Raw genomic sequence first — 17,673 nt, 5'->3', positions numbered from 1 at the left:
AAAGAGAAAATAAAATAAGGTAACCCGTGGTGTCCGGGGGTATCTCTAGAATTAGGCGGATGGGGAATCCAGCAAAACAGAAGAACAATGCTACTGTAAAGTAGGGAAGATGGCGTAGAAGTCGAAGAACAGGGTGACAAAGAGACATGTTCCGGTAACCCAAGACAGAGCTGGCGCAACTCTTCAGGCCCTGTGTGGTCCGGTGTTGGCGACCCAAGCTAATACACGAAACGACGCAAGAGACTCAGTATGAGGTCCACTCCGCTACCAACTCGCCACGTCTAAAATCGAAGGCGGGCGTTTGCGGGGGCGACCTGAATGCTCCAGATGGGCCGTGTCGTTCCATGTCGCATGATGTAGATCATCGCAGAAGGCAAGCTCCTCTTCATCACTGAAGCTGCTGCGTGTAGATGGTGTCTCCGGCCGGGGGCTCAGAAGCTCCCGGTGGAGACATTGAATGCTATAAGGGAGGACCCATCAGCTCCTCCGCGCGCTCTCGACAAGCCACGGGGGTAAAGCCGGTTCCAACTTTGTTGGCCACGATGCGCCACTTCTCATTCTCGTAGTCTTGCAGTGCAGTGCGAAGCTTCTGGTCCTGGAGGAGAAGGTTTGATCAGCATGTGCCCGCTGTCTCGTCGCGTATCACGCCTGATTGAACCGCAAGAATTTTCAGTCAAGGAAAGGGGGTGCATACCGTTTCGTCTGTCCATTGCGTTGTCTTGGCTTTGAGCTTCGTACAGTACCGCACCTGCAACGTTCCTGATGATCTGCCAGGGAAGAAGTCCGCGATTTGCTTCCAGGTCAGGGACTTGTTTTCCTTCAGGTCAATCAAGAGCTGGTCGTCTTCTGGTGTAAATTTGAGCTTCGGTCCCCTTGGTCTCAGTGCCGGAGCCGGCATGCCCGCTTGTCCCACGACACTCGGAGCCCCACCCCTATCTCCGCCCTCATCATCCCGCCTCATCATCTTGGACGGGGGACCTGTGTCAGGAAGACGATGGTGATGGTGGGTAGGGGCCTGCACTGATGCTTGCGCGTAGGCATTGCCCAAAGGAGTTTGCTGCATGCTCTCAAGCTCGGCTTGTTCCAGGTCAGTCATTCCAGAAACAGAAAGGTCGAGGTCGTCTGGCCGAGTTCGTTTGGATCCCCCGTGAGGTGCATGGGATTGCGTGGGAGTCGACATGGACGGGTATAGGGGAGCGACGACTGGACCCGGAGCGCCGTAATGAGGCGGGCCCAAGTGCCGGGCGTGGCCCATCTGGTGCCCCGGATCCATTAGGACCTGGTGGGAGTGATGCGAGTGGTGGGAGTGGTGGGAGTGGTGCTGCTGCTGCATGGTTGGATGGTGTGAGTGATGACTTGGCGGTGGCTCATGGAGAGCAGGCGTATGGGCTGCTGCATGGTGAAGCGAGTTCCTATGATGTTGATGGGAAGGGGTCGTGTCATAACCATGTTGTTGCTGACTCTGCTCGCTCGGGTGCGACTCCTGTGCAGAATAATCGACACTGTAGTCCCCTACTCGATAGTTGCCCGCCAGCGTGCCTCCGACGCATGGGTTCCGCCAGAGCGAACCGCTCTGGACGGTCGCCGGGCTCTGAAGTGAAAGAATTGGTTGAGCGAATGCCCTCTCGGGCGGCGTCGGGAGAGGAGAGGGTTGTTGGTGCGACGTTGCGGGGTCGCGATGGTGGCGGAAGTCTCTCGAACTGTGATCCTGTAACAGCGCTATGGTGTCGCCGTGATGAGACCCCCCGTCCAGAGTCAGCGAACATTCGTGCCCAGGAGGTGTGGAAAGAATTGTCGCGGTTGTTGAAGAGAATTGAGGGTGTTGATTTCTTGTGGCGATGGCCGAGTATGTGCCGGAAACTATGGTACTAGTTGCCGACGACGACGACGACGATGATGGAGACGATGGCGATGATGATGAAGATGGACGAAAGAGAGGTCTGGAGTTGGTGTTGCGGTTTCGTAGAATTAGTCTCCTCGTTCGTTGGTGGAGAGCTGTCTGTCTGCACGGCCAGATGGATGGTTTCCGTTGACTGGCGCCAGGTGGGAAAAAAAAAATTATTAAGACGAAATAAGAGTCGAGGCAACCATGCTACCCTTTTTCAACTGGTTGCTGCCACACGCTGTTTAAGCTCACAGGATCTTCCCTTGATTTGGTATAATTCCGGTTCGGCCCTGGACAAAGTAATATAGTAATGAAGGGGTCAAAAGAGAGGAAGCGCGGACGTGGGCAAGGGCTGCATTATATCGTCCGATGTGCCTTATCGAAAAGAGGAATAGAGGGCTGCGTGTGGGCTCTCTCTGGGGGTAGAGGGAAGGTGACGAGAGAGGGAGAGGGTGAGAGAGAGAAGGGCATGCATGGGGTGTGAGGCAAAAGAAAGAGGGTACACCAACTACCGCCGCTTTTATCGCTGAGTTAAAGCACATAAGCGATTCACCATGTGCGAGACGTATTCTGTTCCTGAGTAGGTTGCGGAGACTCAAGTTAACCTTGCCCAGTGATGACGGTAGCATAATTCGGGGATCTTATGCCATGGGTTTCGCTGCCGGATATAGAAGCAGGAGGGCCCCCGGCCGGCCGTGGTGATGCAACGGGCGAGGGGTGGGCGTGACAGCAGCAGCCAGCTCGGAATGATTGGCAGACTGGCACAGGACAATTTGGCAACTCTAAGAAACCCCCGGATGGATTCGATCTAATCCTTGAAAAGGAGGCCAGGCGACCCAGAGAAAAAGGAGTTACGGAAAACTTATGGAAGGAATTCAAACACGTCCAGCCAAATGAGGAATAGAAGCTGAAACGAGCCTTACCATGCGCTTGCTGGCTGGGAAGGGCGTGACAAGTGAATTATTCAGAAAAGGTCGCCCATGCTACCGGGCCCCCCTCCTTTGCCGTGGAGAGAGAAAAGGACCAGGGGGCGGGGGCCACTTCTTGGCTCAAGGCAGTTGACTTGTGTGTGTGTGTGTGCGTGCGGGAGCTCAAGTACCTGGACCCCTCCCCCCCCCGGCCGTCCTTGACGAGGGTGTTGCTTTGGGTGAGTAGCCAGCAGCGAACAGCACAACTTGGACAGGTCTGCCCATTCCGGAGGGCACAGTGGAGAAGGTTGGGGGCAAACAGCAGGTTTTGGCAAAGGGGAATGGCTGGTTGAGCACAGAGAAGTCATGCCTTGGCCCTGAAGGGGGTATATCAGGTGTGGGGAGGGTATAACAGAACCACGAAGAGTAATCGCCGCTCTGGTAAGCGATAGGGCCAGCGAGACGGTAAGGTTGCAACAGCCACTTGACCTGGTGGGTAGATTGCCGAGGGGTGGAAACAAGGGACTACCGGGTGAGAAAGAGAAAGAAGGTCAACACGAGCAGATGCCGGCTCTCGCAGCATCGGTAGGCAGACCGTTTCCATTTTTTGCCCTGATCTCCCTTTGCCGCCTGTGGCAGTGACGGCTTGCACCCACCACGTTCGAAGTCCTGGTCAAAGACTCGGAACAGATTCGGAAGAGAGCAGCATTGATCCCAGGAGGTAAGTGACCCCGGTCAATCCAAGATGAAGACGTCCGCAGCAGGGGGATTTGCGTCCCAAAGGCCAGAAAGGTTGTGTCAGTCGGCCTTCGCCTCGAGGTCGATACAGTCGTATCTGGCAGGTCATGGAGGCAGATGACAATGCGAGATGCAGAACCATGATCGATGCGGCTGTGAATGGAAATGGCCGAGATGAAGATGACGGCGGTGCCACGGTTGAGGTTCTGGTTCCGCAATGCGGCGGCTGATGGACCAGGCGGGCGGCGCGCGCGTCGACAAGATGGGATGGAGGGATGACCAGAGTAGTTAGTCTGTGGGGTAACACCTTTTTTTTCTTCTTTCTTCGTTGGAAATTGATTTTGGGACTTGGGACGTGTGCGACTTGGCGACCAGGCCACACGATGGTGCCGTCGTCGAATTTATGGGATGATAGCGGTTCGCTCGACTCGACGATTCATCCGTTTTGCGTGGGCGCGCACTTGCGTATGTACAGATGCCCGAAGCTCCTGTTTCCCTCGTCTCCCCGCGAACCTGAAGACATCTCAAAGATGGCTGAGCCTGCGACGGCACGCACGCCCACACACCCGGTTTGTTTAAAAGCCGGAAGGGTGGTGGGAGGATGTAAGCGACAAGAACCCCGGCCTTCGGCAACAAGGGGAGACTGGGCGGCGGACGCAATGCGCCTGCTAGGCTCTCGGGGCTTGATGGCAGGCCGGCGCAAACAGCGGCTTGCTCGCTGAGCGAATGTACCTCGGATACATTGGCCCATCGAGGGTATGGCCTGATCAGACCAGTAAGGGTGGCGCTTAAACGAATAGACGTGGAACGAAGACGAGGGAGAAGGGAGGGCACTCGGACGGCCTCGGGAATGATGCAGATGGCCGACGTAGTGTGTTACCTATGGTAGAGGTCCTGGGCTGGAGTCTGGCGCGGGTGCGGTGCGGTGCGGCGCGGGTGGTGGGCAAGTTTTCCTCGTCGAGACAAGACGGGTCAAGGGAGGGGTTGATTTTGAAGCTGAGGCAGGGGGTCAACGGGTATCGCATGAAGGAAACGCGTTTCACGCATACCTGGCAATTAAAAGATCAGTTATGCGGTCCAGGGATCCCGGGCAATCTTTCTAGAAGGAGTGGGACTCCAGTCTAGCGTCTGATCACCTTATTTCTTCGTCGCCGTTGGGGTAGGTATTCTTTTTGGAATTGAGGGACGTTTGGGCTGGCTCCCTGAAAGCCGAGCCACGAACCAGCAGGCCGGGCCTCAGCCAAGTCGTTCGAGTCTGTGGGCACGGGGGACGACGATCAGACGTGGAAGGCGGGTTCGGTGATGGCGGTGATGGCAGTAGTGGTGGAGATTTGGGAATGCAGGACAGACGGATGGTCATGGGCACAACAGACGGGATGAGACGAGACGAGAGAGGCATAGGCAGAGAATGACCAAGGGGGGCCGCGATTGTCAGGGAGGTGTTGAGGTGGTTGGGGGAGGAGATGATTGAGTGAGGAAGAGATTGCGAATTTTGGAAGAATTGGCACAGCATATGCGATGAATGCAGGTCCAAATTGAAGCCGCCAACTCGCACATTTCCCCTCCCCTCCCCGAGTTGGCCGGTGTTGAGGTAATTAGGCGGCGGGCGCCAAACTGGCCAGGTCGTGGTCGTGGTCGTGCCCAACAGGTAGGTCACTCCCAAGGCAGACCAGGTGGGTAGGTACATACATTGTATGTATGTATGGCATGACCTTCCTCGACTGCCTGACCGGGCCAGCTTCCCTTCCAACAACGCAAAGCCGGTCCGAAACGGTCTCGCCCACCCTTCTTTTTCTAGCTAAGACTTGACAGCTGGGTCAGACAAGAGACAATGGAAAGTTCAACGGGCTGGTCAGGGCAGGCACAGTCCGCATTGAGGGCCAAGCCTCGACGTCAGAACAGCATCCATCCATCCTTCCATCCATACCACACCTCACCCCATCAATAGGGGGACAAAAAAAAAAACAGAGAACCGGGAAAGAGAAAAAAAAGCCGAAAAAGATGACAAAGACAAAATGGAAGAGGAGAAAAATAGGGACCCCCCCACCCCCAGGACACACTGACTGGAAGGAAGAGCACGCAGGGGACAGACAGGTAGACAGGAGCGACTAGGTACCTAGTGAGTGTATTTGACGGAATGGGGCCGGCCAGCTGCGAAACGGAAACAGCACTTGGCTTGTGTGCTCCACTCGGCCCCATTTGCGCAAGGTACCTACCTTACCACGGGACGGGGGCCTTCCACGTACATCCAGTGTCGTGGTCCTTGCTGCCTCGGCGTAGGTTTCTTTCCAATATCTTTGTCAGATGTCGCCAGCCAGGAGGGCCCTTCTTTCCTTCCATCTGAACATCTCGAGGGGGAAGGATATGTACACATAGGGTCTCCGTGCCTGCCCGCCCACCTGACGTCGGCTCCGTTCTAGGATCCTACGCCTGCAAGTGAGGCCAGGTAGCGGCCGATACCCGCTGTTACCTTGGCCGGGGGGCCTGGGCCTGGGCCTGGGCCTGGGCTTGCTGTTGTCTGAATTAGAGTCAGGATCAGAGCTTAGCTAGAGCCAGAGCCAGAGCCAGAGCCAGAACCAAATGCCAGGCGGAGGCGATAAAAGTGACAAACGTGCAGGAACTACGATCTTGCATCACTACATATTGACACCTGGACTACGCCGAGGTTGGCATTCGGTAGCCGGCTAAGGGACCCGAAACACGTCGCTGTTTTTGTCTTGGAGATGGGATGAGATGGGATGTGATTCTCCATACCTACTCCATTCTCCATCACCAAACTCTGCACTTCCCAAACACACATGGCTGTACCTAGTGTATACGCACACGACAGACAGACAGCCAACAGCCAATCTGCAAGGTCCAGATCCCCCTTCGTGCAAGACCCTTTGTCCCAGCAGCCCGCCATTGTCCACCCCCCCGCTGGTTCTCGTTCTGCAGCAACATATTGCTATTGCCAATAAATAACACACCCCTACACCAAACACCCCCGGCACCTGTGCACGTCAGCCATCTGTACTCTTGCGGGTACTCTTCTTGGGCTCATCTTGCCTTACGCAACCACATGGGTGAAAGACTAATGAGTGTACGCATACACTACTTCGCGACATGCAACCCCCTTACAGAATGCCTGACCAGCATCTTGCATGCATCATATGGCTTGCATCTCGGTAGCCCAGCCCAGGCTAAGGAGCGCTTGGTAGGGTTGCGGTTGCGACTGGCAGCAACCCATCGCCCACATGCGCAGCACCCTACTACTACCTATTTACTCCATGTAGCGTACGTCCGCTACGGGTACTTGGGGTGTACTCTGCTTGTCGTCCGTCATCCACTTCCCGAACCGCGATCCCCCCACGAGCATACACAATGCCGCTTTGCCTTTGCGTCGTCGCGTTCGCGTCCTTGTGGCGCATAACCTTTGCGCCCTCTCTTACACACTTCCGGGATCATCCTCCCCCGCTAGTTTTGGGGCCCGAACTCACGGCAAACCTATATCTTGCCGATAAGTCCGGACTGTCGGTATACACCAGATGACAGCCAGCCCTGTGCTTGCACGGATACAGATGGGTATTGCCTTTTCAACCCAGGAAGCCCCTTGTGGCTGAGTCTTGGTCTCAACCAAGGGGCGCCTCCCCGGACTCGACCCGAAAGGCTGCCGTGCTTCAGAGGGAGAACATCATACGACCGACCGTCCTTGTGTGGCAGCGCCGTCCCTGCTTCGCCGCGCGGGTCCCCCATAGGTCCGCGTCGCCTCAACCCAAAGCTTGACGAACCTTCGTCTGCTTGGCGGTTTGGGCGCTTTGGTCCAGAGACCGACCGTCTGGCCCAGCACCGACCGGGACCCGGGTGCCTTTTGCGTTACATACATGGTTTTGCCCTATCTACCACACCCCGCATATCGCAACCGCCAGACAATTGCTCATGCATTTCGTGCTACATTGCCGAATCGCTCTGGTCTCTGTCCGTCCAGGTCTCACAGCGTTTCCAGGGTTCCCTAACCCTTCCCCTCCCCTGAACGGGCTAGCAGTCCGTTCCGGCATGCGGGACCCACCCATTTCTTTCCAGGGTCTTCTTTGTGTTTGGTGCTTTGGAAGTAAATTTTTTTTCCCTCCCTCTGGATGAGCCCACCGTTGGAGTGCTGGAGACGCCCGGGAAAGGATACCCGAGGCTGTCAGGACTTACACTAAACTCGGTGGGTTTCCGTGCTAAACAACAGGCCAACCATCGATTTTACTTTGGCGATCCTTTAGAAACCAGCCCTGTCGAAATTACACACCATTTGCTCTCCATTTGAAGGTTAAACATGCCAACGTCGCGAGTTTGCTCCGGATTCCCGATTCCGAGCCTCTCCTGAGATCCGCGACAGCTCCCCTACGTTTGATTTACCTTGCACTACGTACTGCGTGCCTGGTCGAGCGACAAACAATGCGATACCGCTTGAGTCCTCGCATCAGCTCTGCGGAAGTAGACGACGAGCGATGCGGCTGGGAGCCAGGCCAAGACAGCTGCCCGCTTCAGCCTGCATCCTGGTAACTGCCGAGCGGACTTCCTCTGCAATGGCGGGTCATCGCAGCGCGGACGCAGACGCAGACGCAGACGCAGACGCAAAGCCAAACCCAAAGTCAGAACCATCTCCGGGCTGCCTCATCTCCACTCCCCAGGCTCAATAGTTCGTCCCTACCCATTTACCTCACTGGAGAGGTTGCCCAATCCAGTGCGGCTTCCTCCTCGGCCGACGGGGGTTGACCCAGAAGTCATTTCGACGCCTTCATGCGCCGCCATGTGGCTCATTCCGCGTCTGCTGGCTTGCGGCGTCATCCTTTTGGATCGCCAATCAAGTCTTCCAAAGCAGCCACATCCCCAGGACCAAAAATATCCGCGCCTTGCCACCCTTTGCTTTTCTAGAACCCTTGTTCGTCCAACGAGGACGTCAGAAGGAACCCCCCATTCCCGATGGCCTGGGCCAAGAGATACCCAACACGGAATGAATCGCCATTATCAGCCGCACCTTAAGCCCATCCCGACCCCATCTCCCAGGATGCCGCAACGCGATGACGTTTCATTCCATGGCCACAGTCACAGCACATGGACAAAAATGGGTTCGAGAGGGACGGAAACAAGTTTTCGCTCCCCATGGCAATATTCCACCTACGCTGCCGACATATCGCACATCATCCAGTCCTATACTGTTTGCTATAATCTCCAACATCAATATCCACAGGGCAGTTAGCTGCTCCAGATCGAGCCAGGGGGTCGTTCCCGTTGCATCGGCGTCGAATGTCTGGCGCCAGGGGAGGGTTGAAAAGGGGGACCTTTGCTTAAACTCGCCCGGGCGCATTAATGCATGAAATCTCCAATTTGCCCGGGCCATCTACCCCGCTGAATCAGCGATTAGACTGCCCACCATCTTCAGCGGTCTTCCCGCCGCCTTGCCATTTGCAGCCAGCATCGTCCGAGGAACAAGCATCGACATGGCGAACTCCAACGGTTGGGCCCGCGGGCGGCGGATTTTGTCACGGCAAAGACCACCACCGGCGGACGACGTCGCCTCCACAGTAGAAGTGAAAGGTGACACAAATTCGTCACACATGCAGCTACCACCCTCATTGGTTCCAAGCCCCGCGTTCACGGCCGTCAATGGGGTGCCAGTTTGCCGATGATCACTTTCGTTCTCGGCACTCGCCGTCCGTACCTGCATGCCAACCGCATGCGCGCAACAAGGCAGGCCCCCCTGCCTCCCCCCTCTGCATCTCCTAAATGAGCCGCTGCATGGAAGGCTTGGAAGAAGATGACGGAATTTTCTATTCATGGTATCGCATTGCCGCCACCGACAATACGTCCCAATGCCCTGGGCCGCGCATGACGGGGTGTCGTGGGAGGCGCAGTTATTCTACGGCAGGTATATACGACTGGCCGATGGATACTCCTACGTTTGTCAAAGATCGTCATCTAATCTGTCACTTTCTTGACAACCCATGGATTGCATGATATGGAAGTTCCTTTTTTTAAATACTCGGACAAAAAAAGTACAATTGGTTTCAAGCCCGGCTGCAACCCATCAACGCCAGATGCCCCAATCACACAGCCAACCACCCCTCGCGTACTCGCGTTTCCCTTCCCCTGCCAGCTCTCTCTCTCTCTCTCTCCCTCCCTGCCTCTCGTTTGTCATCTCTCACTCTCTCCCAATAAAACATTCTGCAGGAATCATTTCCCTCCCTTGCCCAGATGTACCAGTACAACCCATTAGTTTTCCATTGATCGGCCCCTCCTGCTCGGTGTTTGTTTGGCAAGGCGTGTATGTAGTGCCGGACATGGCATCGACTTTGGGTAGGTAAAGGAGCAAAAAAATTCAAAAAAGTCAAAAGTTCAATCTCGAAACCCCCGAACCCAAATTTCGTCATGCCTTGATATGTGCAGGTGATCGCTTTAAGCGAAGTTGTCCACGCGGTCGACCCAAATGTCCTCCAGCTCGGCAAAGCTGTGGAAGTGCACCGGGCGGTGCTGGTCGCTGTAGAACGGCAGGGGAGTATCAAGCTTGACGTGGATCGACTTCTTCTCCATGCCCGCAAAGGCCGATCCCATGAAGCTGTAGTTCCACATGCCGTTCTCCGGCACGAGGAAGAAGCCGCGGAATCGCGGGCTGAGGAGCAGCTTGCGCTTCTCGCCCATGGACGTCGTGAAGCCCTGCGGCTGGTCGCTCTGCGTGTCCCGGTTCTCTGCTCCCCACTTGTAGCCCTGGGGCGTGAGGCCCCAGGCAGACAGGGAGACGCTGCCTGGTGTGAACGCGACGTTGACGGTGACTGTGTTATGCTTGTCCCAGGTCTGATGCGCGTCCAGGAGGCGCGCGTGCTCCGTCACGTCCGCGGCGGACATGTACGGAAGCTCAGAGCCGGAGGCAGTGTGGATGACGCCGAGCGGCTCCATGCCCTCGAGGAACTCGTGTTGTGGAAGCTGCTGGGGCAGCTGGACGTTACGCAGGCCGCCGATCTGCGGGATCATGACAATGCATTTGATTTCCTTGACCTGGTCGTTGTCGGGCGCCGACGAGCCGTAAAGGTATCCGGCAACCTGAACGCGAAGGTCGGCGATGGTGATGAATCGCTTGAGGATGTTGTTCGGCATAACATAGGTAATGTCGTCGAGATCGGTATCAACAGACGAGACGTAAATGTTGTTTGCCTTGGTGCGCAGGTTGGACGTGGCAATGGCACGCGTGCGCCATTCCGTCTTGGATGCGAACGTCTGCTGCTCGAATTGCGACGTCGTCGTGACGATAATCTCCTCGCCGTGTACGTTCTGTGTCTTGGTCGTCACAGCCGTCAACTGTTGCTGTTCCTGCTGCTGCTTTTCGATCTCCGCCGCTTGTTGGCGCTGCATAGAAGGCGCAGAAATCTCCATACCCAAGATGATGTCGCGGACTTCACTGCTCGTCAAACTGGAGACGTTGACATTGTTCTTCTTTCCGTAGTCGTTGAGAATGAGATCGCGCAGCTGCGTTTCGACCTTGATCCAGTCCTCATCAGACAGCGTCGGCCAGATGTGGTGGTCCTGGGTAATGACAGTCTTGTCCGGACGGAGGATGAGCTTCGTCTTGTCTGGGTTGACATGAAGGGCACGCAAAATCAGAACAAGACGTGAGAAGGCCGTGTAGGACGAGATGCTCTTGAGCCACTCGTCATACAGGTTGAAGAGAACCATCTGCGGCTCGGTAGCACGCAGAATCATGTCTCCAAGCTTCTCAACCTTCATAGCAGCTTGGAAAGGCAGCTGCAGCTCGGAGGCTCTGATGGAGATGTTCGGGAAGTCAAGGAGATGGACTTCCAAAGGATCCAACAGACCCTTGCGGGTGACAATGAGCTGCTTCGGCTGTTCTTCAACGGGCAGAGAGCGGATTAGGGCGGCGACTTCTTCGGCCGTCTTCCACTTCGCCAACTGACCCAGTCGCTTCTGACCAGCCCAAACGCTGGTGTGAATGATCTTCAGGAACAACTGGCCGGTTCTGGGGTTGAAGATAAAGATGGCACCATTGATGGGCTTGGTTGTCAAGTTACCCTCAAAAGTTTTGTGGATAGTCACACGGTAAACGTTGGTGTCGTCAATAAACAGCTGCGTTTGGTTGCTGAAGAGCTCAGAGTAGTTCTGGGAGTTCAGGAACTCCTGGTTGCTCTCAGAGGCATAAAGCTGGAGACCCTTGCGGATGCGCTCCCTCAACACATAAAGTGCCGGGTTGGCCTTCATGATCTTGGCCATGGCTTGCTGGACGAGAACCTTCAGACCAGGGAAGTACATGCCGTAAGCAGAGTACAAGTTGTACGCCAGATCGATACCGATCATAAGACCAGTCGCCGAGGGGTAGATGCTGGCACTATCGGTTGTGTAATCGAGATACTTCGCTCGGGTATATCTCTCGATATCATGGGAGTCGTAGTCACCGTATCTGAGCTGAACATCAACCCAGAACTTGTTGGTCGTCGTTGGCTCGATGACGTCCTTGGTATCGAACAATGGCGAGGGGCGGGTAACGTTCCACTTGTGGCTGGCGAAGAGCAGAATGTCGGCACAAGAACTGTTCATCTTGTAGGACTTTCTGGGGTGGATCGTCTCTTTCTGAACCGTCTCAATGCCAAGGGACTCAAGCTCCTGGTCAAAGACCTGGCACAAGTCCATGACCACAGACTCGTGGATCTTCTGCCACAAATGGGCACGGAATATCTGAATGAGCGAGATCTTGAGTGTGGGAATTTTGCCGTGCAAGAAGATACCGGTAAGATCCAGCTGGACCTGGAAACCGACATAGACGTTGGCTCTGTTGATGGTGGGGGACCACCACAGAGTAAACCGACGGTTAGGAATTTGGTTCAAACCGGATCGCTGGGCGTTCGTGAGCTTTTTGAACTTCATGCTCTCTTCAAAGCCGCTCGCTTTTTCCCAAAACAAGCCTTCCCAAGAGGGAAAACCAGTTGCCTTGAACAAGGTGTGCTCGAGGATGGTTTCAACACCTCCAAGTGCTTGGATGACATCGGTACGGTACGCGTTGAGATTCCAAAGTTTTCCGTCGTGTCTCTGGCTAGTCCACCAGAACGGGTTGTTCTTCATGAGCTGGTAAATTTTAAATTCGGCACGGGCGCGGAAACCTTTGTCGAAACTCAGAGTACTCCTGTCCTTCTGGAAGAGTGTGTTGATACGGGGGAGACCGCGATCCCAACTGTCCTCGAGATCCTCCAGGGTCAGACGACGGTTTTGCTGGTTGGCCTCCATACGCTTCTGAGAGTACTCCGTCCATACTCGCTGCGAGTCAATAAACTCGGCTTCCCAAGGGATGATGTAGCGGAAGATGTTGGGGATGAGCGTTTCCTCGTCATGCGTCATACCGGCGCGGTAGTGGGTAACGCCAGTATCGGTCTGCTTTGACCACCGCTTGTCGCTGGCCGGGATCAAGATGTGCGAACCGGAAATCATACCCAGACCTCCCAGTTCCTTGGGGGTGTAGAATACGGCTGGAGGGAAACGAGACGGCATCTTCGAGTTCAAGCCAATTTTAACTCTGGTCTGGATCTTGGTCTCGCACTTGACAATGGTATCAAGTAAACTGACGGTTGACACTGCTGCCTCGCGGTAGTAAGTGAAGAGCGCAATCAACGCCGTGTTCCACTTGTTGGCGATCTTGGTGAATGTGGTCGATCCGGAGGACATAAGAATTTGGCGGATGCGGTTATTGAACTTCTGAATGTCCTCCTCCGTCACTTGAAGGAATGCGTGAGCCGTTCTTTCCTTCGTGGTGTTGTCCACCAAGGACCAAACGCTGTCTTTAACCGAGAAGTCATCGTTCTGATTCCTGCACTTGGGCAGAATGCGAACCTCGAAACCGCACATGGAGAACAACAGGTTAGGGTTGTCGCGACTGTAGACGCTGGCGAAGCTGTCGTCCCATTCGATGGTAGTAACGGAACGAGGCAATCGGTTCTTGAGGTCCCAGAACACTGCTCTGCCCAAGTTGACGTCGTGTCTCATGAGACGCATACGTGAGTCACGCGGCCAGCACTTCTTGCTCTTGTAGCCGATGACATTCTCAAAGTTGGGATCAGGCTGTTCGGTGAGGAACCGTTGAATGAGATCTCGTGACTCGTCGGCGGTGAATCGCAGGAAAACCCAGATCTTGTCAATGTAGCGAGTGTAAAGACGGATAGGATGTCTGGTTTCGGTTTCCCTGTCACGGAACTGAAGGAAGTCGTTAGGGCTCTGAGGCGGACCTGCGATCTCGCTGGCTCGCTGGGGGCCAAGGAGAAGAAGATCGAGCACGAGGCCGTAGTACTGGAAGACAAATGCCGAGAATTGCAGGCCACGGATCATGCCGTAACTGTTTACGTGGTTCATATCCTTGTAAGTCAACTGCACGTTGTTCTTAGCCGTGATGTAATCCGCGAGGTTGTGGTCCATGATCAATCGGAGAAGCGAGTTCAGCAGGGTCAGCTCGATCTTCTCGTAGACCTTGGACAGTTCTGTTTCGATCATGACGTTGCACTCGCCGTTCTCGGTTTCCCAGACTTTGTCAAGATTGTTGATGCCCTGAGCCCACTTGTATGTCAGGAGTGGCGGCACCTCAGAGTCTGAGGGCTTGATCCAAGCAGGGAACAGGTGTCGCTGGTCAGCCTGGTACCACAGGTACTGATCGAGGTAGGCGTCGCTGATCTTCTCAATGGGCTCGATATCGTAAACGGGGTTGATGGTGCTGTAGTTGTCGTTCATATCGATGCCGACCTCCTTGAAGGCACGCTGTGTGAGCAGGAAACGCTTGATACGTTCGAGCGTAGTGCCCGGGCTGTCATAGGCCTGTTCGATCAAGGCCAACTCTTCACGCTGGCTCTGGTTCAGACGTCCCTTGACAGAGTATGCCTCGCGCAAGCGCTCCAGAGCAAGAATAAGGATCTTGGTGTCGTGCTTATAAGACACACTGGGGAAGGGAATGGGAGAGAACTTGCGAGATTCCAGCCAGTGAACAGTAGTCGTGTAGATTGCAACAGCTTCCTCGGAGGAAACGTACGGACCATCCTTCATGTGGTTGTGCTGTCTCTCTTGCTCGGCCTTGAGCCAGAGTCTAGTCAACCGACCGACGTTCTTCTTGGCTACCGTCTTGTCGACAGTTGCACCGCGGCGAATACGCTCGCGGTTGTAGTGTGCAACAGAGATCCACCAGTCGGCCTTGGCCTTGACATAACGCAGGATGATGTTTTCGATAGGTGCCGGCAAGCCGGGCACCTTCCAGGGAATGTTACTCTTCCAGCATCTCCACGCCTCGGACAAGTGCTGGAGGACGGTATTGACCTTGTTTTGCTTGATACCCTCAGGCATCATGTCCATGAGATCAGCCATCACAGAAGCACGCAGTTCGAGGTCAAAATGCGACTCCACGCGCTGCTTGGTGACGGTTTTGGCAACGCCCTTGCTGTGGCGACCTTCGAATTGACGGGACAGCAGGTTGCCCAGCCATCTCTCAAGAAGCGGGATGATACCTCGCATGAAGAAGAGCCAAACACGCCAGGCAGGGGCCCAGAAACCACAACCAGGGCCCTTGCCGACTGGTGCTGAGTTGAACCGGTAGTAGATCAAGTGCTTCAAATCCTTACAGGATCGAATTTGGTGCATGAGCTTGTACTTGTAACGGTACATACCGGTAAGCTGTCCAACGTGGTTGAAAGCGTACAGAATACCGTCGGCCAGTTGGAAGGCATCAATGTTGCCCAACCGATACTGGACTTGAGCATCCACAATCAGCTTGGTCAACCGCAGAATCTCACGCATCAGATGGAATGCGTTTCCGAAACGAGACTTCTTTCTCTCCTTGGTGGTCAAGGTCTTGACGGGCTTCAAATTAAAGTTATAATCGAGATGGAGGTAAGTGAGGTTCTTGCGATGGATCAGGAGATTAAGCATGTTGAAGCCTTGCCTGCAGACTTGAAGACCTGCTTCAACCCAGTCGATTTCGGTCTGCTGGAAAAATTTCGTCTGCTTAAGGTTGCGCATCAAGTTTTGATTTTGCTGTGACTTGGGCTTTTTCTTGTGAAGCTCGTTCAGAACAAAGTTCTTCAGCAACTTCTGGTAAGAAACACGGACTTTGACCGGCGGCTTGTCGGACGGAGGGTGCTCCAAGTACCATTGCTTGATAAGAGGGACATCCTGCGCACGCACCATCCGTCCTGATCGACGGTCGAAGGGGAACGGAGCCCACCACAGCTCGATTGCCGATGCAGTGTCCTCGTTGAAGAGCTCCTCATCACCGAGGAAGGGTTCCATCTCGGCGGGAAGCTCGAATGCGTCATCTTCTGGCTCCTCGTTGTTACCAGGACCAAACAGTTCATCCTCGTGGCTCACTGTGAGGTTCTTTGGTGCCACCGCCCGAGAGGAAATGGGGTGGATTCTCCGATCGAAGTGGAAGGCGGGGAGATCGGGGTTATCTGATCGTTCAAAAACGACTTGAGGGTGCAAGTGCCATGCCAGGTGAACGCTTCGGGGCAAGGAGTTGTACAGGTAGGGGTAAGCCACGCGGAACTCGGTCCTGACGGCATTTCGGAAAATGATTCGATCAATGGCGTTGAACTCTCCAAAGTCCTCGTCGTTGGGGTCGATGTCCTTGTAGAGAGGCTCGAACCGGGGTCCACCAGGCAAGGCGACATTAAGAGCCTTTCCGGTAAGGAAGCTCTTGCGATCGAAGAGGTAGAAGTAGTTCTTGTCCACGACGTCAGAAATGAGAGGCCGACTGAGTCTGAAAAGAGTAGCCATTTGCTGCAAGTTGAGATTCCACGACCGGTAACTCGGACCATTCACGTGGGGGGTATCCAAAAGTGGCCTGTGGTCGTAGAACCACTCATACACGGCGGCATCTTCCTCCTCATTGAGTTCCATCTGGATGGGCTCTAGAGGCTCAACATCCTCGATATTCTCGGACCATGACAGAGGTGGCTCTTCATCATCAAAGGGAGGAAATCTCATGCGCTTGAAGAGACGTCTGTCGGCCTTCTCTTTCCTCATGAAAGTCCACATCATTGCCCATTGCGCGAAGAAGACGGGCTCTACGACCCTCGGGATCTCATTCACCAACGTCAAGCAACCGTTGACGTGGTACAAAACCTTGACCTTTCTGTCGGACTCCCACGGCATGGGCATGTTTTCAAGGAGCTTCATGACAGCATGGGGCATGAACTTCAAAGCACCCAAGTAACTGCGCTTGTCGCTGGTGTATTTCTTTTGCGACACATCGCCAATATCCTTCACGATCTTGCGCAGATGTTCCGGGGGCATGTCCGCCTTCTGTGTTTCCACAAAGCCGCCCTTGCGCTTTTCGCCAAATCGGTTTCGCTGACTTCGAAGCCATTCCTTCTTCTTTTGAGCAAACTTGGCGATCTGGGGATCGGTCGGGGGGCGATAACCTGGCGGCGGGGGAGCCGGTGCAGCAGGTGGTGGAGGGAGAGATGATGATGGCGGAGGGGGAGGCGGCGGAGGAGGGCCCCATCCGGGGGGAGGTGGCGGGGGGAAGGACATCTCGACTCGATGGTAGACTCGTCTCGCGTGCGTGGGATGTCGTCAAAGTCGAGGAGTCGCAGTCGCGACTTTCAAGACGCGAAAGTCGTTATTGAAGGCGCAGCGCAGTTCCAATCGATCGGGGATATCGGCATGGAGCTGCGTGCAGATAAAATGTTGATCGTCAGGTCCCGCAGAAATTGACAGCGATGACCGACGTCGCGATGTTGTTGATAGTAGGCGATGGTTGATTAGTTCATCGATAATGAACCTCGCCGCGCCATCGAAATTTTTGGCTATGCAGCTCTCCTGCCAGGACGAGGAAGCATTAAAGCACTAGCCCCTTTGGGAAGACGATGATCACGTGAGAGCGCGACCTCATGCGGCGGCGCTACAGATGGTCCGGTGGGTGGTAGCCTGAGGTGAAATGGGGCGGAAGATAAGGTATCTATCTGATCTGCTGAGTCACCCGAGCCTCACACAAATAGGTCCGAGATGTAAGTCTACAGCTCCGAGCACGAATGAAACTTTTCTGGTGGGGCTACCCGTCTCCTTGCCACTCGATACCACCCCAGCTCCCAGCTAAAAATTGCACCGCACCACAGTCACTGCTGTGACTCGACACCCCGC

At 54.9% G+C, this 17,673-nt stretch overlaps 2 protein-coding genes across 2 annotated transcripts; both read right to left on the bottom strand.

Moving 5' to 3' along the window:
- Nucleotides 1-460: 460 nt before the first annotated feature.
- Nucleotides 461-1,333, bottom strand: EsH8_IV_000362 (SANT/Myb-like DNA-binding domain-containing protein; the record flags this gene model as incomplete). The annotated part of the gene is made up of 2 exons (XM_083265252.1): nucleotides 461-595; nucleotides 695-1,333. The coding sequence occupies 2 exons, from the start codon at nucleotides 1,331-1,333 to the stop codon at nucleotides 461-463; spliced, it is 774 nt and encodes a 257-aa protein (XP_083124147.1).
- Nucleotides 1,334-9,954: 8,621 nt separating this feature from the next.
- Nucleotides 9,955-17,064, bottom strand: EsH8_IV_000361 (U4/U6-U5 snRNP complex subunit PRP8; the record flags this gene model as incomplete). Its single annotated transcript, XM_083265251.1, has 1 exon — nucleotides 9,955-17,064. One exon carries the CDS (start codon nucleotides 17,062-17,064, stop codon nucleotides 9,955-9,957), a length of 7,110 nt encoding a protein of 2,369 aa, XP_083124146.1.
- Nucleotides 17,065-17,673: the final 609 nt, after the last annotated feature.

Source organism: Colletotrichum jinshuiense, chromosome 4 (assembly GCF_051148585.1).
Source record: "Colletotrichum jinshuiense chromosome 4, complete sequence".
Classification (NCBI taxonomy): Eukaryota; Fungi; Ascomycota; class Sordariomycetes; order Glomerellales; family Glomerellaceae; genus Colletotrichum; species Colletotrichum jinshuiense.
This window is presented reverse-complemented; position numbering and strand designations above follow the sequence as displayed.